Source organism: Kryptolebias marmoratus, linkage group LG22 (assembly GCF_001649575.2).
Source record: "Kryptolebias marmoratus isolate JLee-2015 linkage group LG22, ASM164957v2, whole genome shotgun sequence".
NCBI lineage: Eukaryota > Metazoa > Chordata > Actinopteri > Cyprinodontiformes > Rivulidae > Kryptolebias > Kryptolebias marmoratus.
Window position 1 is genome coordinate 28,902,070 of NC_051451.1, and position 24,130 is coordinate 28,926,199.

Genomic DNA, 24,130 nt, shown 5'->3' on the forward strand with positions numbered 1-24,130 from the left:
GCACCGTGACTCAGCACGAGTCCAGATCTACACCATGACTCAGCACGAGTTCGGATAACGGAAACTGAAGGGAGGAGACCAAAAACCAGAAAATACAAAACAACCAGAAGCACTCTGAGAGCACAAACCTCCACCAAGCCCATAGGGTCATTAAAACATTGTAGGATTCTGATCAGCAACTAAATGTATTCACTTGTTTTTTGTAACAACTCCAACATTTCCTGAAAATGTCATCAAAGTCTAACTATTAGTTTTTAAGTGATGTTGCTAACCGCCAGACATGACTGAAAGGTAACCTCCTCGGTGGAGGTAATGATGATATTTAAAGATCTCGTCGTGGCTGGCTGTCTGAAACAGAACCTAAAAGTGGACGAAGCAGAATTTAGTTGAGAAAACAGCCGCTGAACATTTTGGGTTCACCTTCAAAGAGGTCACTCAGCTGAGGCTTTGGCTTCTCTGCTGCAACTCTGTGCAACAAATCCAGACAGGGGCTTAAATCCTGTGTGTTCAGCCCCCCCGATGAGCCACGCAGGGCAAGGCTGACTGATTCACCAGACAGCTATTCAAGGTGAACCATGATAACTAATACATCGTCCACTGTGGGCTAAAAGCCATCGACAGCCTGTGGTGCATCAATACTCACAAACGAGTCCATTTTTATTGATTTCTGTGCTTTTTACATGAACTGTTGCATGATGAGTGAAGTCACAGAGCAGCTCTGTCAGCGCTCCAGTTTCAGAGAGAAACAGATAAAGTTAAGCAGAGTGTTTTTGTTGGACCCGGCTTTGTTTTACGTTCATCAATTATGGAAATAAAGTCTGAGCTTTGCAGGTTTTCTTTCAGGAGAGGGACAAGGTGCCAAAAGAAACATGACCCAAATTAGTTCCACCTGCAGAAGGAGAATGTGTGTTTGTGTAAACTTGTGTGTAAAGAAATGTACGAGGACACTGAAAGGACAGAATATCCAGTTTGATCAGGAGGATGGAGGGAAATGGCTCAACAGGTCCAGGCCTGAAACCTGAGCTGTCAGGAAATCTCACTTCTGTTAACATCATGATACCAGCGGCAGTTCATTTATTCATGTTGGGTTTTTAGAGTCATATTAGTGTTTGTTAGGCTCTGGAGTTCATGCAGTGATGTTTGTTTGTTTGTTTTCTGCAGTAATCGTTATTGCAATAAATATCAGAAGATTTTGTGATACATTTTTTAGTCCATATTGCCATAATGGCTAAACAACCAGACGCTGTGGTGGTGGACAAACCACAGCGGTGACAGATGCAACGGTCCAAAGTGACTGTAACATCAAGAAGAAAGAAGCTGGAGGAACACGGGGGGGAGGGGCATCAGATCCCAGGAACAGCCTTCAGACACACAGCTGAAGCGTAGCCAACATTCAGGCCTTGGTGACACAGAAAGACATATTTCTGTTTGCTTTCCATCAATATTTATGTCAGGCAGCACTGAGTCAGAGGAGAGAGCAGTTAAACTCATTTACAGTAATGTGCTCCTGCATCCCAGTCCTGTTGCCACAAAATTACCTTAAATACAGACGCACACGCACGCACGTGCCAAAAAGCCCTCCGAAAACAAAGGCAGGAAGAGGATAGAAGCTCGATAAAAAAGGCCCAAACGCTGGTGTTGTCGGCTGCTTTATCACTGCAATTATGACTCAGCATCTGTTCCTCTTAGCGTGTGATCAGCTCGGGCTCCGGCAGCACTTAAGTGGCGGCTGGACGGCCAATCTCTGGAGATGAGCTGGAGATTGCACCGAGGTGCTGGAGCACTGCCAAGCCAATTTTGTCTCGTCCTTACAGATCCTTATCAAGGGCACCAATAACAAAAGGTAAATCACAGATCCACGGTGAGCCCGAGATAGAAAACCAGAGTGTGAGTTTGTGTGGGTAGACATGTAGACCTTCCAGTTTATACAGCCAGACATTCTACTGTATCTGCTTCCTAACATCCTTAGAAAAGTGTGTGTGTCATTATTCATCAGCTAATCAGCACTGAGCTCACTCCCCCCGCCTCGTCTCCCCTCTGACTAAATGTTTTCAACCTTTTTTACAGATGAAAATGAGACAATAAATAAATTAAAAACTACTGCATGAAGACAAAAGATATTGATGTTTTCTTTGACAGGAGTGGTGAGCAGATCGATCCAATTTGTAAAATGACTGATACCACCGGTGGTGTTTTACCGGACTGACACTGAGTTTGAGTTTGTTTCTTTACTCTTTCAGTAAGTTGCTCCCATTCCAGAACCAATAAAAACAAACATATATATAGATATTTGATATTAGTGTGAAATCAGAATTCAAAGCTTTTTGCTGCTTTAAGCTAACAGGATCATTTTAGCTACTGCACTTCTTTTAGCTTTTAGCTAGAATTTCACTGCTATTTCGTAGCATTTTGCTAAGTTTAGATTTGATTTGCCCTTTTAATATTTTCAGCTTCTTAGAAATATTGAATTTAAAAGTTATTAGGACAAAGAAAGACTAACCCTTTGGCTTTATATTGTCCTCAGCTAAACTGACTGTAGGTTCAGAAACAATGAGGAGCTCTCTGAGGGTACCTGGAGAGCAGGCAGCAGTCATGAAGAAGGCTCTCCTCCACGTAGATGCCCCAGTCCTCCTGCGTGCTCACAGGCTGCCCGTCGTGACGCCATTGCAGCTCTACTGACGAGTCGATGTAGGAGGCGGTGCACTGCAGCGGGAGCCGGTCACCACGAAAAACAAGCTGTCTCTGGGAGGGGATGAGCTGGAAGAGGGGCATCTCCAGAGGACCATCTGCAGGGCGAGAGGCAGAGAAACCTGAGGTCGGATCGTGACCCCTCCCGTCCTGCTTTACTGAAGCAGGAAAGCAGAGAAATTACGAGGTTCTTCAATAATTTCTGAAAGAGTCCAACAAAGCCAGTTCTGTATAAACTATAAATAGATGATTTGAAATCAGAATAACATTAAACCCGTTCACCAGCGAGTCGTGTACTCCTTCCACACAAACTCATGCATACCCTGAAAATGCATAACTGCGCTCACAGCCAAGGTCACTGTGCTCCCTCGTCATTCCTACATGCTGTTGCTGCTCCTGAGCTGATAAAGGGATGCAGCCTCCAGTGCTTCCTTTATTCTTTAGGCTCCAAAAACTGTCTGGTACCATTAGAAGCTTCAAGCAACACCAGAGACAGGATTACTCACCTACAGTATCACAAAAAAGTCCTTATCACGCTTATGAAGTTAAAAGACGGTGTTGAGTTTTATGCAAAAACACTGAAAAGACTTCCTGAGAACACATCGGAACTGCAGAGGCCCCGATCACACCGGGTGCCAACCCCCCTACGCTCTCCACGACCTACATGACCTGTCAGAGTGGCTGTTTGCTGCAAATCTGGAAAACTTCTTTCAGTGTGGAGGTAATCATACGGTGCGGCAGTTTTAGACCCCTCTGTGCCCTCACCATGCTCTGTGCAGCCAGTGTGGCATCCCTCAGACCACGGCAGGATGTAGTTTGGTGTAATCCAGGCACAAGTTTAGAGTTGTCAGTCCTGCTTTATACTCTGACAACCAAGCCACACTGGTGTGTGAGGGCCCTGTAACATGAATACTCTGCCACTGCAAAGACAAAGCCCCGTACAGAAGTTTTGCTCAAAACCATCAAGGACCTATCACGTTCTACAGCATGCAATGATGAGCCAACTGTGTTTATAATTCACTCCTAAAGACCCTGAAATATCATCCATGTTCTGGTAGATTTTTCATTCTGTGGTGGGGTCACCGTCGAGTTTGAAGGAGACTTTAAGCTCCACTAAAAGTCCAAGAATCTTTAGTTCATCTTGTTTCCAAACCTTCCAGAAAGCGACAGTGTCTTTTTAAGGTCAGTCAATATTAAATCAATTTAGACTACCTGTCAACTTTCAATTATATTTAAATAGGTCTCTAAATAAATCAAATAGTTTCTAAAACTGCATGAAGTTTGTGAAAATTTGCCTTAACTTGGGCCTGTGTCCTTATTGTGATTCATGACAGCCTCAGAGTTTTTACTGCCAAAAAAATACATGAAAGGTTTCTGCTGAAGTGAATCAGTTTGAACAGGAGTTTATTTCAACTCTGATTAATCAAATACTAATTTTATCATCTGGGTTTCATATTTCTTGGCTTTTAGGATTTGGATGTTTTATTATTTAGAGCCTTTTTTAACGTTCATGTATAATATGGTTGAAACTGTTGTTGAAGGATCCATTTTCTTTGTTGTTACATCTCCTGTATTCTCAAACAGTCTTTTTCTTGGTGCCATATCACAGATCTTCTGGGGGGAATAAAACAAATATATATTCTAATTTTCAGGATGAAATTCCTCAGCTTTTTTCCTAAAATATATATGTATATTTTCTCCCAGTGATTACGATCTGAAAGCCACTTTTTAAAAAGAGGTACGTGACTACATTTCAAACACCCACATGACAGGCTGTTAAATATTTCTTTATAATTTCAAATAATTAAATCAAGGGAGAACCACAGAGTTAAAAATCACAGATCTCCAAGTGAAATTTATTCTAATGACATTATCTCCAGGATGTGCCGTTGCAGTCCGGTGTCATCATTTTCTCTAAAAGCTGCTGCAGAAAGCAGAGTAAAACACATCGTGTTCGCTCGGAGCTTCACATCAATCTGCTGACAGAATCAGAAGGCAGTCGATGAGTTGAACAGATGTTTCTGAACTCCACACAGGAAACACCTGATCCTGTCAGGAAGCAGAACGTTTCGACGTTCCCGCTCATTTGCAACCAGCACCTGACCTGCATCGTGTTTTACTCATCAGATGCATCTTCTCAACAACCACGGGCAAAATAACAGTCAAGACAAATGAAGATTTTCCACGGTATGCGAGTTCTGTTGAGAGATACTTATGTTGTGTCTGATCATTTTATTGGATAAGAAGAAGGTAATATTTCTACAACCTGAACAGGATTCTGGTTGCTGAGCACTGATTTCCAATCTGCAGCCATGTGAAAATGACAACAATCAAACCTGAACTGTTAAAGATCTGAAAGCCCCAGCTGTCACCTGGAAGGTTTTTTAGGACCAACTGGATCTACTTCATGCAGAAAACAGCCACAATAGTTTCCTCTCAGGCTGCATGTGTAAGTAGGCCCTCCTATCCTTGTGGGGACCTTTTATTGATAAATTGTGTGCCTTTTCTACTAACTTTTAACTTCACTATAAAAGCCAAAAGGTGTTGAAATGTGTGAACACCTGGCTGTGTGTTCACCTGGTGGGAGCTGCTCCAGCAGACAGACGAGAAAGAGAAAAGTGGGGAAAATATTCTGCTTCTAATAGTTTCTTTTTGACAGAACGCCTTTAAGTAAAGCCTAAATTACAACATTTTACCTGTGTGAGTTGGAGAGCTATCAGCTGACGTTGTGCTTGATAAACAACTTTATAATGCTTTGAAAGTGAAACTGATTAAAAACGTAGGTCTAACAGGCCACTTTTTATGTTATCATTGCAGATTTATTTCACCTTGTGAGAAGGAAAACACAACAATATGTGATGGGAGCAGATTGTTGAATATTTGAATAGAAACACAGAGAATGGGAGAAAGCAAAGACATGAGCAGGTTAGTCATGTAAGGCAAGCTAATTGAACATATAATAGTTGGGCCAGGTTTGTTATTCTTCATGTTTAAGTTTGGGTTTATTTGTGTCTTTGTTTCCTGTCATCATTCACATCTCCTCAGTTTATCTCGTCTTCCTGCCACGCCCATCTTTACCTGGTCCTAGTTGTAATCACTCACCTGTGCCCAATTGCCCTAATGACCCTCTGTTTTAAAACCTGGTCATTTCCTCCACTGCTGGTTCAGTGTCTGGTTGGGTTCATGTCTTGCTCCTGTTAGGATTTTGTTATGTTTGGTTTTGCTGCCACGTCAGCCTTTGTTTTTAGTTATCTTTTATTTTAATAAATCAGTTCTTGTCTGAAGAGGAGTCTGGGTTCGGCTCTCTCTCCTGCCAACCTGACGAGGTTCTTCAAACCATATATTCCATATATTCTGTTCTACTTGGAGAAAACACTTCAGATATTCAGAATGCCGTTTGTCACTTCTCTAGTTTTCGGCTGCAGATTTCCGTAGGTTTGTGTTTCCTGTTTAAAATAAAAACTGTGGATATCTGGAAAGAGTAGAAACTTGGAACAACTGACATTTCAGACATCTACAATCCCATTGTTTCAAGAGTCAAAAGTTTCATTATAAATATCCAAAATAAAAACCTCCTCAGATATTCAGCTTCCTGTACGTCCATCTGAAAACAGCTTGTTACTGAGTTTGTAGAGTGTTGTGTTGGATGGAAGCCCGTAATGTTACCACTACAATCCTATAATGACTGCTCCTCGGCTGCCTCTGGACTTCTCTCTTGAATTTCTGTGCAGAGTAAGCCTCCAACTGTGTTGGATTGTTTTACCTTACAAAAAAAGAGCCTCCAGTTAGGATTTAAAGGAATCAGAACGTCTGCAGTTACGACATCATCTGGTGGCACCGTCTTCGGATACAAAACCACAAACTGGAGGGGGGGGACATGTACTCGGAGCCCAACAGAACCAGTTTTCTCCTAATTAGTTCCTGCAAGCTGTGTCACTTCACACACACGGTGCATCTTCATGTAAAACACACAAGCAGCCAGTTGTTTTCCATGTGTGCTGCCGGATCCAGATGTAATTCTTTCACATTCCCCCGTGGACTGCAGCCACACACCCAATCTGATAAAAGAATTATTGTTTCTAACAGCAAAGGCAAACCCTTTTATTGTACTTAACACAAAACTAAGTCTGCAGACAGACTCCATACATCAGTGCATCTTATCTTTCCTAATATTTCATATATGGTTCTATGAATCCAAAATACTCACAATGCAATTTTCTTTCTCTCTGCATGGTTCTTTTGTGCTGATAACCAGAAAGATAAGGACAAGAGTTTACAGCATGGCTCCTCAGATTCTTCAGAAGAAGAATGCATGAGATGCCTCTCCAGGCTTAATACAACCTGCATCAGCAGCAACAGGAAGAGGCCGTTTTGTTGGGCAGTGCCTCATATTTGGCAACATTTTAATACAAATCTGTCCATAGATTTTAAAAGCATAATCTATCTATAACCAGCCACAACCCTTGGATGGGGGAGGAAATGATTCAGGTTTGTTAAACGCTATAAATGTATTCATCAACCAATGAGAGCAGAGCAGACAGTCAATCTGACAAACAATATTTGAGTTTATCTGATTATTTGAACTTACGTCTCATTCTGTGCACTAAAAAGAGGCTTGAGTAAAAAAACAAAAAGATATTTCACCTGGGGTTCTCTTATTTTACAGCAAATTACTGTCGTATATTAAGCATTTTAACAGTTTTCCAGCAGGAGGGGAGACAAACCTGCGATCAGAAAATAATCATTTCTTCATCGTGTTAAACATCTGAAAACACAGCAGAACTCAACTGTTTCATGACAACCTCTAATATTCAACATTTTAGTCATTTTCAAGTGAATCTGTCTTTTTAAATAAACTATTATGTGGCCTCCAGGCCCAAAACATCTTATTTAAAGCTTCAAATGCAAATAAACTATAAAATAAACCTCAAGTTTAAACATTAAAACCCAGCTTTATTTTTACTTTCTCAACAAGTTTATTTGATATTTTTTAAACGCTACAAGTCATGTCAGCTCAATGACAAAGCAGGTATAACCTTTTCTACTCAGTAAAAGAATCTGAAATATATTTTTGACAGAGTTTTAGATGTAATAAATCTAAGACAACAGCTTCCAAAATAGTTTTGTTCAGTTTTACTGAAGAGCGATGAGTGTTTCCCCTTCGGACCGCAGCCAGGAACACAAGCAGCTTCTGGGTTTTCAGTAATATAATCTGACAAAAAATGCATTTAGCTTTTCTAAACTGAACACGAGTAAAAAGTAGATTTGGGACTTCCTTCTGCTGACAAAATGGCCGACATTTTGATGCATGAAGTGTAAAGTCTGTGGAGGGAGATGGCTAAACTTCAGTGCTAACATCTCCAAATATCCTCAAACCTAATCTGTAATTATGTAAAAGCTGTCAACCATCTGAAAATGCCAGTTCAGACACAGGATTTGTCTTCATTGCAGGATGTTCTGCTTCCAAAGGTCAAAGCAAATGACTCCAGATTGAGCCACAATCGAAAAGACAATCAGAAACTGTGACAGAAACAGACGATTAGTGCTGAATAAAAAGGGCCTCAAAGTAAGGGTAGAAAGGTTTTCTTTCAATTATCACATAGTAAAATGCTAAATCAAACAGCGTACCTCTGTGATCCTTTCACAGTTGGAGGAATAAAGTTCTCACCACACGTGAGCTGCTGCTCGCGCAGTTTGTGGAACTCCAGGCCGTGGAGGCGGGTCGGGTAAACACAGACGGTTTCATTTCCAATCCTCACGGAGTTCTGCTGAGCCCAAAGGAGCAGCCACCTCAGCTGACAGTCACAGAACAGCGTCTCCGAACCAAAGTGCCTGGGGACGGGAGCGCACACTTTAACTGTTGCTTTCTTTGTTCAGCCACAGGGTTTCTGACACACGTTAGTACAACCAATAAAGCTGATTTACTTTCATTTATTTGTTGCATGTGGTCATCTACATGAAAGAATTACAACCAATCTGATTATTGACATTCCTGCTTTTTTCTGCAACACCTGCAGCAAACTGACTTATATATATATAAATAAAAAGCAGTGATTGTTTTTCCCTTACAGGACTTTGAGAGCCAACAGGTGAGCGAAGAGTCTCGCTGTCAGAGTGGAGAAGATGTTCCCAGATAAATTCCTGTTTGAGGAACAGAAACAGGAAGAGATCAGGTCACAGGAACATCCTGCTGCTGTGATTGTTGTAGAGAAATAAAGCAACAACACAATAAACATCATCTAAGGAATAAATAGGAATTAGGCCTCGTCTACACTTCTCTGGAGAATTAAAACTGTTTTTATGAAGACATCTGTGCACATCATCCACAGTAACAGCAGAAACGGAGCTTCACTGAAAGGACCGCTGCTGGAGTTAGGCGAAATCTGTGGCGGCCATCTTGCTAGGAGCTTCGTGTATCGCTCCGAGCCGCTGTGGTTGGCCATTCCAGCGTGTTTCTATTTCAGAGCTTAGCTTGAAAAAACATTCTCTCAGAACTCCTTTTTTCTTTGATACCTTTTATAATTATTTCTTACTTGTTTATTTTATCTCTACTCTGGAAAGTATTTTTCTCTGTTTTTCTCACCTAAAACTCCATTTGGATGAGCAAACCCAGCTGAAAGACTGAGTTTTAAGAAACATCCAAAGACCTGTAGATGAGGCCCAAATCCTACAGAAAAGGGTGAAACTTTTTCCAATCACTGGACGACTCACAGTTTTGTCAGGCTGATCAAATCAAGAAACATTTCAGGTGAAAGACAGCCAATCCTGTTGTTGGACAGATCCCTGTATCGACGAAAACAGAGAAAGACAAGCACAGCTCAGCGAAATGATGCCGTGGACAGAAGAGTCTGCCTGCAGACAAACTACAGCAGCTGCTTTTCTCTCTCATCTATGACACATTTAAAAAAATCTGTCCTGACCTTTCTGAAAATGTTATTCTTCACATGACAACGTTTCCCTTTAAACACAAACACGTTTTCTTGGAGCGGGGCTCCGTTGTGCCCACACACACTGTAATTAAAGAGCCGCTTGGCTGCAGCAGCTGTGGGAAAATAAGCAGAGCTCTCGAATAATCATCAGTTGGGGAGCACTTAAATTAGCCTTCTGCTTCTCCCTAAGGCCTGCAGACACGCGTCCAGAATCAATACGGTTAACTCACTGTTTGCATCCCTGCCAGTCCAGAGCCTCCAACCATCGGCCTGCAATCATCTGACTTTTATGTTGAAAAAAGGATCATCTATCATCAGGAGCAGCACCGGACTACATGAAGAGTCAACTTTACTGATTCATTTAACTTTTCCAAGAGCTTTGTGGAAAAACTTTAGAAAGATCTTCCAGGAGTTAAAAGAAACACTTATCTCCAGTTATAATTAAAAGAAATAAGCTCACTTCCTGCCAGAAAGATCCTTTAAAACAGTTTTATAGTTTTTAGCATGGCTACCAGTGTGTGTGATGGTCTATTTCTGCAGTCTGTGAGTCGACTGGTTCAAAGCAACAAGAGGAGGATGGATTCACTGAAACAGCAGCTGGTTGGAGGTATTATTTCACTGGGCTGCAGCTGCTGGACCTCGACTCACTTCTCCACTCAGAATGATGAGAAAATCTGCTGTTTTCAGTGATTTCTGTGTCTTCGTATATTTGTCTGTATTCCTTGCAGAGCCGTCATACTTACAGTCTCCTCAAGGCCAGAAGACCCCGGAAGGCTCCGGGCTCCACCGTGCTTATTAAATTATTCTTCAGGTCCCTGAGAAACAGAAACACACAGAAAAACATTCATGCTGTAGTCTTCTTTCAGTCCGATGGATGCTCAGAAAAAGGTTTTAGATTGATTTGCAGAAACAATCCACCAGTAAAATGTGATTTAATGAAAATATGATTGAGTTAGCATCCAGTTAGCATCATGTCTGATCTGCAGTTTGGATCGGGGGGTCAATGGCTGCACGGTTGACCAGTGGTTAGCACTGTCACATGTTTGAGTCTTAGAGATGGTCTTCCCCTGCAGAGTCTGTGTTCTCCCTGTGCACATGTGGGTTTTCTCCCACAAAAAATAAAAAAAATGCTGCATTAGCATTTTTAAACTGCAGATGTTGGTCCTGCAGTGAACTGGGACCCCCACCCAACCCCCACTCTGAAGAAGGAGTGAGATGGATGGAGATTTTAAGTCTCCAGAAACAGATTTTCCCTTTGCTTCTGTTTCATTCCACTGATTGTCGTTGTTCAGGGAGTTAGCGTGCACCTGTTAGCTGGACTGTAAAAAGCATTTCCTGCCGGCTGAAGACCCAGACCACATCCAGTCATGTGGTGTCTGCAGCCAGACGCTCTTTCTCCACAGGTTCCTAAAAGAACTAAAATGGATCTAAAAAAAATCTGCTCTCTGGTTTTCTTTGCAGGCCAAGAAAAACTTCCTGAAATTGTGTCCCTGGTTTCCTTTCAGGCTGCCCGTTATGCTCTGAGTAACGAGGAGAAGACGTGTCATTATTTAAAAACCTGAGCAACATCAAACCTAAATACTGACATTTATCAGGCTTAAATCTCTGAAGGAACTGGAAGGGTGCTAATGAAACTAATCTTTTTCCAGTAAAAATTGTGACTTCTTTTTGTAATAAAAAGTAAAGAAATGTTCAAACTAAACTCATTGAAAGAAGCCTTGAAATGAACGTTGTGCTGAATTTCATGCAACATCGGGAGGCGTCACACTCAGAGTGTGTCTGGATGACTCTCAGCTACTACCACACCAAGTTCTAGCTCCGTATCTGTAAAACTGACTGAGTTATAACTAGTTTAGTCCTCCCAAAACTAATTATTTGTTGATGTACTTTCCGAGTTTTATTAAAATGTGTCCAGCAGTTTGAGATATTTTGCTAACAGACAGACACACGAACACACAGATAAAGGCTGAACCATTATTGCTTGCCTTTTGCCTTTCAGTGGTTGGTGATACTGATCTGAAGTGCTTCTTTACCTGAGTGAGTAACACTTCACGCCTGCTGATATCTTTAAAATCAGACCTCCGTCTCCCGGATTCATTCAGGAACGAAGATGGAAGGTGCACTCCTGAGAAACTAAACTCCTGGTCCCGGTAGGTCAGGCAGCGGCTTCCATCTTTGCTCTTACCCACAATCCTCTTTGATGAGGAAGGAGATAAAGAACAGGCAGCGTGGCTGAGCCTGCAGCAACATCGTGAAACTGCTGAGTGTTCAGAACCGAGCCAGAGGTCACGGATCAGTGATTCTGCACAGCTGTACGGGTGTTAGGAGGATAAGATGGAGGCCATCAAGGTAACGAGTAAATTTATTTCTTTGAATGAGATCCTGGAAATATATTTGGGTCTGACATTATTCTGGAAGTATCCAGAATATACACTGAGAACCGCGGTTACTCACATGCTTTACAGGTTTATTGAGTGAGAAAGTTTTTAAAGTCTCATATAATAAACCTGAGCATCAACACTATAAACAGCAACAAATAAAGATTTATGCCCAACATGTGTGTGTTTGTTTGTGATCAAAATATCTCAAGACCCACAGAACGGATTTTAATGACACTTTCAGGAAATAATCATCGGTTGTACGGCTGCAACTGACACAATTAAAAATGGCTGCCGCAGCTAACTGACCACCCTGAGCTTCACCCTTTGAGCCCCTCTCCTCCAAACTACTGATTCTCTCAGTACCTTCAAAGCTGTTCTGAAAACACATCCTGTTGCTTATTTTTGATAATAATTGATTTTAATTGTTGTCTGCTGTCCCTAAAGGTCTTTAAAGGAGCCTTTAAGAATGTTTAATTTATTTTACAGATATTAGGCCTAAGTTTGGTGTGATGGCAGCTGACTGTCATCTCTAATAAATACTCGGAGCGTTGAATGATTGTGGAAGATTTGTTTTTATTTTGTAAACTTTTTGTTCACAAGGTGACAGGTGATATGCATTCTTTCAAAATATAGTAGTTTTAGTTTATAATTGTATTTGTGTTCAACTTTGTGCACCATAATTAGCTGCTTTATGAATAAAGTGGACCAATCTGCAGGGGCCCTGAACCAACCACACATGATGGCAACAATAAACACTAGCAGCAAACAGGTAACAATAAAGTAGATGGACCCAAACTCCCATCCATTAACTCTCAAATAAAATCCAGCAAATAAACAGGCTTTGAATGTGAAACAGATAAATGAGCCTTTAATCTGCACAGCAGCAACATATTCAACCTGCAAACCAGAACTAATCAGAAAAAGTCTTTTAGCTACAATATTCCAAATATAATTAAAGTAAATTAGACTTTAAAGATGTCTCAAATAAAATTTTCTCCTCGGCTTCAGGAAACAACAGGCTCCTGAAGCATTTCCACATGTGACACACTAACAGATGATAAGCACCTTGTGGAGTCTTGTGGTACATTTCTGCTGGAGATCCAGCTGGAGGGGCTCAAATGAGACAAATGTTTAAACAATAACCCCCCCACCCCACCCCCAAGTCATGCAGGTTAAAGCAGCAGTAGCAGACCGTCTGTGGTTAATGTTTGAAAAGCTGCTGAAGTGCTGCTCAAATCCTTCAAACTGTGGATCCAACCCTGCAGCAGCCTGGTCACCGTCTGACACTAACGGGGGGGTTCTCCCTCCGTCTGAACCGGGGGGGTTCAAACCAGGAGGCCTCTCCGGAGTTCAGGGGAGACTCGAGTAAACAGGGAAATAACTAGAGTACATATCCTGAACAATGGATGCCAAAACTCAGTAAACACCTAAAACCAGACCTCCTACATATTATGTCAAACAGCAATAATTATTCTACTTATTATTGTTAGTTGTGCTGTTTTTACAAGTTTAATAATCTGTTTACATGAATTCAGACTGTATGAAAACTTATGTATCTATCTTTACTCATTTTTGGTGCATTTTCCCACTCCGGCGGTGAGAAGTGATAGATCTTTGTGACTAATGATGTTTTCTTGTCTGGTAATTTGGAAGTTGATCAACCCTTCATCCCACCTGGTGCTTGTTGCCTCATTAGGAGAGCATCTTTGCTTTTGGCAAACTGCTGGATCAAAACGTTGCTAATAAACCAGCCCTGTGCTGAAGAATGTGCGAGCCTTTCTTCGTTCATCATCACCTTTAACTCCTCGTTTTGATCCTCACGCTGGGTGATGACCCTGCAACAGCATAGAAAATCAGCCAGAACAGGAACGCTCTTCATGCCAGTTTTAAGGAATCAGTGAGCTCCCTGTTACGTGTGAATAAGTGTGACAGGTCCATGAAGGTTTTAGGCATGCATGGTGGAAGTTATCCTGGGTTTGGGGGGTCATTGATTCGAACCAGGACTCACGCTGGCCTCGTGCCCACGGGCTCCGGCCATGACTGTGACAGCATCATGAGTGCAGGCAAACGTAGGCGGCTTGTCGTATTTCGTAGGCCTGCGACCAGCTGGTGGGCGAAAGGCTGTCATGGGGGGGGTCTCCTGAATGTGTCCAGAATGTCTTACAACATTCCTGGGATTCACATTATCCTGGTGTGAGTCAGAGGCCCACAGCTCTGTCACTTCAAGCTCAGAACTGAAGTGACAACCTTTCTCTCAGAGTAGTCACAGAGGCATCGTGGGCATCTCCAACCTGCCTCTGGAGCGCTCGAGACGTATTCTGACTCCTGCAGGAGCTCCCCCCTGACAGAAAACATCCGAGGCTACACTGGCTGAAATGTCCAGGTCTAAAAACAACACCAAGAACAAATAATAATTATTACAAAACTCGTCCAAATCTTCATTTCTTAAGTGTACTCTTTCTTTTCAGCTTCCTTTAAAATGTCTATCGTCTCTACTTTTATGGAGCTAATCGATTCCAGTGCATGTGTACTCAAAGTGTATTTGTGTTGAGACAATAAAGTCTAATCTGATCTAAAGACTGATCTTCATGCAACATCAGTTTGAGCAATATCAGTAAGAACTGCATGAACTACAATATTCATCACTAACGGGGCTGCTAGTGATGACACACAGGCCTGGGGACTAAGGTTTCTCACCTGAGGGGTGGCTTACAGCTTCAGATGTGGATTAGCACATATACAGTCATACTGATCTGCTCATTATAGATCTATAAGCACTCACACACACACACACACACACCCTTCAGTGACAGACAGCAGAAACACTTTGATAATTACATCATTTGGGCACTGGTCCAAATGGAAAGTGATGCTGCGTGATGTATCAGATTATATACCCACTTAATGAAATGGCAAATATCTTCATCATATTCTCAGTGGGACGTTGGTGTCTAAAGCAGCGCAGCTCTACATAATGGAGTCCATCCTGAAGCACAAAGCTAATACTCAGTAAGAATAAAACACACAGCAGCACAGTCGGATCAGTCGGATGATTGTTTCATCAACAGAAAACAATAATAGTTGTGATGCGTCCTTAATTGTTTCAGCTGTTTAATTCTGCTAAATGGTGGGATTTGCTGCCTTTGTCACAGATATGCCTCTGGGATTTTAGCTCCTTTAACGCTGCTGCAGAAACTCTGACAGGAGGAGCAGGAAGATGAGGAACCGTCTGAGCCCGGAGATCCAGGTTCCAGAAAAGGAACAGAACTTTGTCAGTTTTATGTGATATGTTCACATGTGATTGGTGGCAGTTAGCAAACATTAACATGCTAAAATGGTGTTGTGTTAAACACTGTTCCTGCTAAATATGAGCATTTTAAAACAGAAATCTAGTTTCTGAAAACTCACTGCAGTTCTGTCTGTCATCCAACATCTGGCATCAAACCTGACATCCCCACAAAGGAGAATATTATTTAGTTAGTTTGTAAACGAATAAAATAAATCACAAAAAAGTCCTCAAACAGTTTAACAGCAGAACATTATTGCTTTGTAATACATATGTAATGTATTCATTTTAGGTAATGATGGAATCATTCAGTCATGAAGAAGTTAATGTGTTCATAAACGTAGAAGAGCTTCTCTAAGACTCTCTTCTCACAGGATGACTCCTCGTATTGGTTAGCCTAACATTTATTTGTTGCTTTGTTGTTTGTCCTCCTCTGTGACGCACTCAAACACACCTGCTGTGATTTTTTTGTTGTGCTTTTTATCACCTCATGACTTCTGTTGGTTTTAGATTTTACACCCAGCTGATGGGAAAGAAGAAACATGTTTTGCCCACATTCAGTGTTTTTAAATCTCTAAATGATCAATAACTGATCGAGTATGAGCTTCTGGAGGGGGAGCCCCGTTTTGTAGTGGAATATTTGAACTACTACACCTTAAAAGTCAAATTAAGGGCCAAATGGAAATGGTAGAAAATGGGATTTAGGTTAAACTTTTCTCAAATGCAGCTGGACTGCAGTCAAGTTATGACCAGAACCTGGTAAATATTGTGAAGAACAAAACAGCCCTCATCCTCATTTAACCCACAGTCAAAACACGTTTACACCATCGAAGAAAAAAGCTGTAAGAATGTCTAAACTGTGGAGAATTCTGTCAACAGCTTCACCACAGGTTCCTATTTTGGAGCTACAGCTTCCATCAGGTTGATATATTTTTATCAGAACAAAACAAAAAGGTCAAGGAGGACGAGAAGCAAACCTTCATGACGAGCTGCTGATTCAGAAAAAACACAACTCAATGAAGTAAGAAACAGGCCCAGAAGGAATATTGTTATTGTTTCTTAGACGTGAATTACAGGCTTCATCTGCGACTTGATTTAACTGTAAGAAACAAGCAGGAGGAGGAGGAGGAGGAGGAAGATCAGGGAATCAGACACACCCGTGTTTCCCTTCAGCTGTGAGCCAACAATGATCTCCTGGATTAAACCACTGAGCTCTGATCCGTTTAAGGTTCTTCCTACTTTTTACTCGTTTAGATTTAAAAAGAAACGGACAACAAATAAAACAGCCAATGGCAATGGCCAAAAAATTAAAGAGACAATGAAAAGCGTTAAATTACCACAACTAGATCATTTCTACATAAATTCTGCAGCTCCTGCCTGAAACTCTTTCTTCTTTTTCCCTTTTCGAATAAACTGCCAACGTTTTGATGTATAAACTGCAGATGAGTACCGAGAACTAGTGGATCATCAGGGTCACCATGGTAACCACACACCTAATAAGTCCTGATAAGACAGGCACTACAGATGTGCAGAGCAGAAAGTAAGCCTCAAACAAACACACGGCTCTGATAGTCACGCATGTTTCTGTTTCTATCGTACGTTTTGGAGGAGATATTAAAAGTTAAAATCAGCCTTAACTTCCAGAAAACTCAGAGCTCAGATACAATGGAAGTCAGAGAGTTTGGGTGTGTGACCTCTGACCTCTGGGGGATTTGAGGAAAAAACCATCCGTCCTACAGCACTCAGGACACACTGAGTGACAGAAGACAAAAGTACCTGCGACTGGACGGATAAACTGCAGAGGACCAGCTGAAAGGTTAGCGTGACATCATTTCACTCCAGTGATGTTTCTGCTGTCAGGTCTCCAGACCATAATGTTTTAATGCATTTTTTAATGAGCAGCAAATCAAAAATGCATGTGGCTTGTAGTTTTTCTTTCTTTAATTAACAATTATTGACCAAACAACGCATTGACCTCTGATCTACTCTCATCTACTCATGATGACCTCAGGGTCACTTTAGTTCATGATTACATCATGACTAATCGCTCCCCAGCGCCGTACATTCTCATGCGCCACCACTCGGAGGAAGTGTCCTTCAGCGATTCGCCGCTCGCTCATCAATCACCGCCGAGGGAGACGCTTCCAGGAGGAGGGCTGAATAAATGTCGCTTCGTCAGAACGAACAACCAAAGTTAGAAAACTTTGAAAAGGACACCTCGTCACACCTTGGACATCTCCGTCTCAGAATGAGCAATCACAGACGCCACTTTGAATTCTGATCCCGTCTTTGCTCCGGGTCAAAGTCGGTTTACCTTAAAGTGTCTCTGGGAAACAAAACTGCTTTGGGTCAAACAAACTGACGTAAATATATATATATATATATATCATTTCAGTTAAATGAAACCATAAGAACGAGATAAGATAAGATAAGAACAAGACTTTGATCATATATACTGGAATTAAAATATAAAACTCAAAAACAACAAACAGCAGAAAATATCCTGCAGATGGAATATTTTCTTTAACTGGTCTTACAGAAATGAGTAATTTCTGTGTCAGATTGTTATTGTCCACCACCAAAATACAAACGATTCTGTTTCTGCCCTTGTGTGATGAAACACTGGAAAGAAATTAATTCAACTCTCAGAAATAATCACTGGATGAACGTTTACAACTGATCAACCTTTGGAGTCAACCCAATTCAACATGGCTGCCACAGCCAACTGACATTAGGAGCCACAGAAGTTGATTTAATTCTGTCAGTTTTAATGTTGCCTTATAGCTGACAGTCATCCACAACATGCTGTCCCATCTCCAGGATCTGACAGATATCAGTTCCTTTGAGGAACGCAGGAGTTTTAAAACCTCAGTCCCAGTCTGACTGTAGCTCTTTAACAGTGAGGCCGTCGGTGGGAACCCTTGATAAAACTCAACCCGCTGTCCTGAATAGAGAACAGTGATGAGTTTGTTTTTGCTTTGCTCCCATGGGATCCAGTTTGGCTGATAATAACGGGCCTGCAGCCATATGGGGGTGGAGGAGATTCGGGCCATCGGCCAACATACAGGGGCCCTGGTTTAAGAGGACACAGTCTGGTCCACGGAGAGAAATCTCATGAAAACCGATTCCACAGGGACACATGAAGATGACAGACAGGATGATAAGACTAATAAAGGGTTTAAAAGGAGCACATGTAGTGGTTAGCCTTGGAAAGCTGCAGGGAAAAACACTCCAGAATATTAAAATGCCAAAACACAAAAACATTAGGATAACACTTATAACCAAATCTGGCTTTTGTTAAATCGATAAAAAACAACAAAGATATAACAAAAATATACTGATTTTCATTTCTTAAGTTGTAGGACAGTTGAATTTTCCCAAAAGAACTTTAAATCTTGGTGAACTTCGAAGCTACCAATGCTCCAAGACAATCTTTTCTCAGAATAGTCACAGAGAGTCCTGGATCTGTATTTGGACTCCTCTCTGACAGAAAACAGCTGAGGCTACAGCCGCCAACATCCAGGACTAAAACCCACACAGAGGATTAAAAATATAGTTAAAATCTGCCTGCTTCTTTTCTAAAGTGTGCTCCAGCAGATTCAGTCATAAACAAGGTGGGGAAAGCTGGGGGGTGAGATCTCTGGTCTGGAACATTATGGGATACACCAGGAGGAGTTGGAGAGGGTCTCTGGGGAAAGGGAGGCCTGGGGTTCCCTCCTAAATCTGTTATTTCCCCGACCTGACCACAGATAAACAGCAGGAAATGGATGGATGGATAAATAAACTGCAAGAACACAGATACATTTCAGTTCGCAGGCTATTTTTAGCATCGCTAGACATCTACCAAATTTCCACTGCTGCTTTAAAAGGTATGTTTGCAGAAATAAATTGGGACTGCAGCTGCAGTGGGAGTGTGTAAGACACACATATGCCTTATTAAGCTTGTCAATCAGCAACCGATCCAGCACAAGCCTCAGATCCAACCAGCCGTTCAGGCAGAAAGTTGGTCAGCAGGTCCAAACGGGCCAAACGAGGCAACATCTGGCTGCCCCTTTTAACTCACCATGGCTACCTGGCCTGGCATCAACTGCTGGCAGGAGATACATCCCTGCAATAACTCACATGGAGCCATGTGAACGGACAGAGCCGGTCCTGAGGGGGGGCAGGCAGCCACAGCAAACCTTTGGCTGAGGGCCTTTAACAGTCTCACATTCATCATCCGTCCAGAGGAGCAGGGGGGTGAAAGTAAAAAAAATTAATGGCACTAATAAGACCCGGAGAGACGGGTGACATCATCCTGTAGGTCAACAACAAAAAGACAGGAAATGGGGACAGAGCTACTCAATGGAAGTTATCATCACCCTCAGCTGAAAGGTGAATGAATGATGTTTTAGGCTGTGTGTGTGCGTGTGTGTGTGTGTGTGCGTGTGTGTGAGTCTGTGTGTGTGTGTGTGTGTTAACAAAACATCTCATGAACCACTGGGGAAAACCTGCAAAGAGTAACCATTGGATGTACATCAACGAATAACTTTTCAACACATCTGAAAATGGCTGCCATAGACCTTGAAAAACACAAAAAATGGTTACAATCAGTTTTCCAGATTTAATGTGGTAGTAGCTGAGAGTCATGACCAACAGCTACTCTGAGCATGAGATCTCTAGGTCTGACCAAAATGGCTCCAACACCAACAATTCTCAACACAAGATGAGTCTAAAACTGGCGGGTGATATGCATTCCCTCCAGGACTGTTAGGACTTTAACTCTAAGCTGAAGGTACCTGTCAAACAGTGAGGGAGACGGGGGGCCAGGAGTCACTGAATCAGTGTGTGTGAGTGTGTGTGTGTGTGAGAGTGTGCGCGCGTGTGTGTGTGTGTGAGTGTGTGTGTGTGCGTGTGTGTGTGTGCGCGCGTGTGTGTGTGTGAGTGTGTGTGTGTGTGTGTGTGTGTGTGTGTGCGTGTGTGTGTGTGTGTGTGTGTGACTGAACGGGCAGTAACACATCCAGCTGTCTGTTCGGTGTGATGCTCGCCTCTCTGCTGATTTCCTCATCAGTAGCCAACGTCAGTGTCACCATCAGGTAGGAAATCAGTGATCGCCGGGCCAGACGGAGGTAAAAGCAATCAATCGCTGACTTCGGGGGGAGGGAGCCGGGGCCGGCCATCATGGAGCTTATAATCAGGCTTCATGAATACAACCCTCTGGGACATCGCACACGCTACGAGATTCATCAGCGTGGACAAAGCTCCTCAGTCATGCTGTCAAATCTCCTCCATCTTCAGCCACATCCGTCTTTTATACGTCGCTGTAAATTATATCTCTCTAAGACTTTTTAACTCTGCAGCTGAAGTCAGACATGAGAACCCTGGCCCCCGCTGGGGAAAAGCCCGAGCCTTTTTAACAGATGAAACATTAAACTGCTGTGGTGATGACAGTTAACAGAACTCCACGGAGGACAGAACCGTTAAAAGCCTGGTCCTCACAGGAACAGGTTTTGGGTTTAGCTAGCCTGTAGCTACTTTTAGCTGCTTTTCTGTTGCATTTAGCTCTTAGCTTCTGTCCTCCTGCTTGTAGTTCTTAGGCATTGTTCTGCAGCTGTTAGCTGTTAGCTTGTGTTTCTCTCCTTTCAGACTCTGCTCTGCTTGTTTCAGCTTCTTTCCCAGAGACTGTTTCTGTGCCTGCTCCACATCTTGTTTCCTGTTTCTGGTGTATTTTCGTGGCACTGTAACGGCGCCACATGCAGGCCTGACATGATCTCTGCAGGGTAAAAACTGACCCCGAAGCACCAAGCCGCTGCGGTGATGACAGCTTTCAGGACAGAAGTGTTCAGGAGCGTTTGATTTAAAAACTCACAGCTTCTCCAGGACAGCCAGGCCGTAGAAGGAGCCGTTCCTCAGCAGAGAGATCTTGTTGTTGCTCAGGTTTCTGTTTAAAAGAGAAAACAGGAGAGAAGGTGAGGTGAGCCAACAGAACAATTTATAGCAAATATATATTAAAAGTAGAAAACTAGAGAATCAAAGGGCTGATAAATTATTTATCCTCCACCTGTCGATATGTTGACAACAGATAAGGCTGTATATGATTCACCCAGGCCACGTTTCTATCTCGTATATTGTTTTAAAGACGGGTAATGATCCGATCTGCAGCAATCCTCCACTTCTCCGTGTCAAAATATCTGTGTAACGTTGAGGCTCGACAAACCGCTGATTCAACACATGTCAGTCATCTGTGGCACACAGAAACAAATGAATCACCAAACAAACCAATGAAATACCCCACAGGGATGTTTACTCCATGAATTAATATTCAGGAGAGACGCTCTGACTTTCTTTGTGTTATTTCTGTGGCAGCCATCGCTGTATTTTCATCTAAGATCCGTTTTGTTTTGGACACGTGGCCAGACTGAATGTTAAAATGATAAACTACATGTTTCTCTGAATGATGCATTGGTCTGAGACAAATAAAAGACAAACACAAACACACACCCTGTCACACTTTTCAGCTCCCTGGGCTTTGAAACACAAAAGATTTAGTTTTTTTAAACAATCTTTAACACAGCTGGGTGAAAAACAGGCAGCTATCAGAAAACATCTGTTTGTTGAGTTTTAATGCATCAGATAAAAAAGTCACTGTGATTTTTTTAATTAGAGATCATACCTGCAGAAGTACAAATACTAGATTTGATCAATTTTGTCCAGTTTCTCCTCAAACACGTGTACAAATACACACATATTCTAACACCGCCTACAGGACGTGACTGATGATGTTCGTCCCACTTATTCTACAGCTGAGATTCACATCATTTTACAAACATACTGGATGATGATTTGGGTTTTTTTATCTGCTGAAATATTGATTGTTTCATCCAGATCTTAAATCATCCACTGCAGGGTTGGTGGGGTGTGTGTGTGTGTGTGTGTGTGTGCGCGCCTTGGGCACTCCTTTGCATGTTGTGTATCTCCTGTCAGTAAATGATCGCTCCCACTCCCCTTCACATACACACTCACACACACTCAGAGATTTTCACAAGGTCAGATCCTTCCATCACCCTCCTCCTCCGTTGTCTCGTAACAAGATGGGCTGAGGGAATAATTGGCCGGGTTTAGAGAGAGAGAGGGGGGTAATTGGGATGTGTCTCTGGTCGTCTCTGTGACAACAGCGCGCTCATTATGGCTGCAGGCAACGTCTGTTCAATTTCTAACCCTGGGAATAAGCAGAGGAATCCCACAATGCATTGTGCTGAGCAGACAAAGTGCTGAGTGGAAGTGTACCTACAGAAAATGTTGTGGTGAAAATTCACAATGTACTCAATAAAACTAATATTATTTAAAGACCTAGCATTGCTTGAAGAAATGCATGTTGCCCGCCAATTTACTCCAATCTTATGTTGAGACGCTCTCTGGTGTTTTAGGTCATTAAAGGCTGATATTAGATTAATGTTCTCAGTCTGGAGCTTCTAAATATCATTAGTGGATGACAACGGATCAATTTAAATGTTTCAGTGTCATGAGTGCATAAAATATTTGATGCTGAGGTTAAACAGAGTGACTCACTGGTGACACACTTTAACAAAATTAAAATAATCATAAATAAATACAAATGATTCAATTGTATTTTACAGAAATACCATCATTGAAACAGAAAATAAAAAAAAGTAAATACATCATGTAATATAACTTTACTCTTTGTTTAAACAACATAATACTGTGAAACTGGTGTTTTCATAATGTTAAATTCCAGTGGCGGCTGGTGGAGTTTTCTCCAGGGGGGCTATAAATCTAAAAGATACATAAACCAAAGGTTTTGGTATATGTCTATTATGTGATACCTTATTATATGTTTTGGTCCAAAACATATAATAAGGTATCACACCAGTGTATTTACATGAATTAAAATAACAAAAGCAACATTATAATGTACATATAAATGCATAAGTGCTTCCTGAACACCAATACTTACAAACATGGAGGTTTCCGGGCACATTTAGCGTTTATAAGATCTGTTTTCTTCCTTATTTTTTAAAACTTTACCGGAGAAAATATGTCAAAGCTTGTTTTATGGTGAGAGCACTCACTACGTCACGTATTCTGAACGTACAATATAATGAAGGTCGGATGTCTCACTCCGATTAGAATTCAAAACCAAACATTCTAACAGGTTTTAGCATAAATTTTCTTAAACTAATTATTAACTATGAACTTATTTATTGCCTTTTGTATGTAACTTAGTCACGTAATGAACTTATTGCTGTCTTTGAATAAAAGGCAGCTCACCCGCGTCTCGACTTTTCAATCAGGCGAACTTTCTGACAGACGGATGTGACGTCAGCGCGTGGCGGGAGTCCCACGCTCCGGCGGCGGGAGAGCGGTGAAATGTAAACACAGCTGCAGAGGTGCGCCCTGAACGGTCCTATCTATTGTGTTGAAGAGGAGCTACTGCGCATGTGCAACTTTTAACGAGAGTCTATGGCAATGACTTGTATGTATAGACATGACGCGCCGCTTTAAAGGCTCGGGCCGAGATGCGGCGAAAGCGTCGCCATCTTGCTACAGTATTCTTAAAGGCGCAGGGCTATATAAACAATGCTGAGGACTAACGAAATAAATTTTTTTAGTGGGTAAGACGAGCCCAATAGTGCATGTACTTTATCATACAATGTCACAAATACTCAGTTATTGTAATTTAAATAATAGCAACCATGAATTTAACAGAAACGCAAATCCAGAGCTATTTATTTACAACAGTAGTCAAATCAGCAATGGTATAAGCAATACAGAAAAAAATGGGATAAATGTATAATTTGTCTTACAGACTATACACCAGACGAAAAAATAAATAAATGATAAAAAAA

General features: G+C 41.8%; 1 protein-coding gene across 1 annotated transcript in view; it reads right to left on the bottom strand.

Annotated features, from left to right (window-relative positions):
* LOC108246565 (adhesion G protein-coupled receptor A3) overlaps window positions 1–24,130 on the bottom strand; it is a 160,467-nt gene that overhangs the window by 126,370 nt on the left and 9,967 nt on the right. Inside the window, exons 2-7 of the mRNA XM_017434185.2 lie at window positions 21,133–21,204; window positions 10,361–10,432; window positions 9,400–9,471; window positions 8,758–8,829; window positions 8,357–8,520; window positions 2,573–2,786 (exon numbers count right to left, since the gene is read on the bottom strand). Coding sequence (XP_017289674.1) covers window positions 2,573–2,786; window positions 8,357–8,520; window positions 8,758–8,829; window positions 9,400–9,471; window positions 10,361–10,432; window positions 21,133–21,204 — 666 coding nt within the window. The remainder of the gene's footprint in view (window positions 1–2,572; window positions 2,787–8,356; window positions 8,521–8,757; window positions 8,830–9,399; window positions 9,472–10,360; window positions 10,433–21,132; window positions 21,205–24,130) is intronic.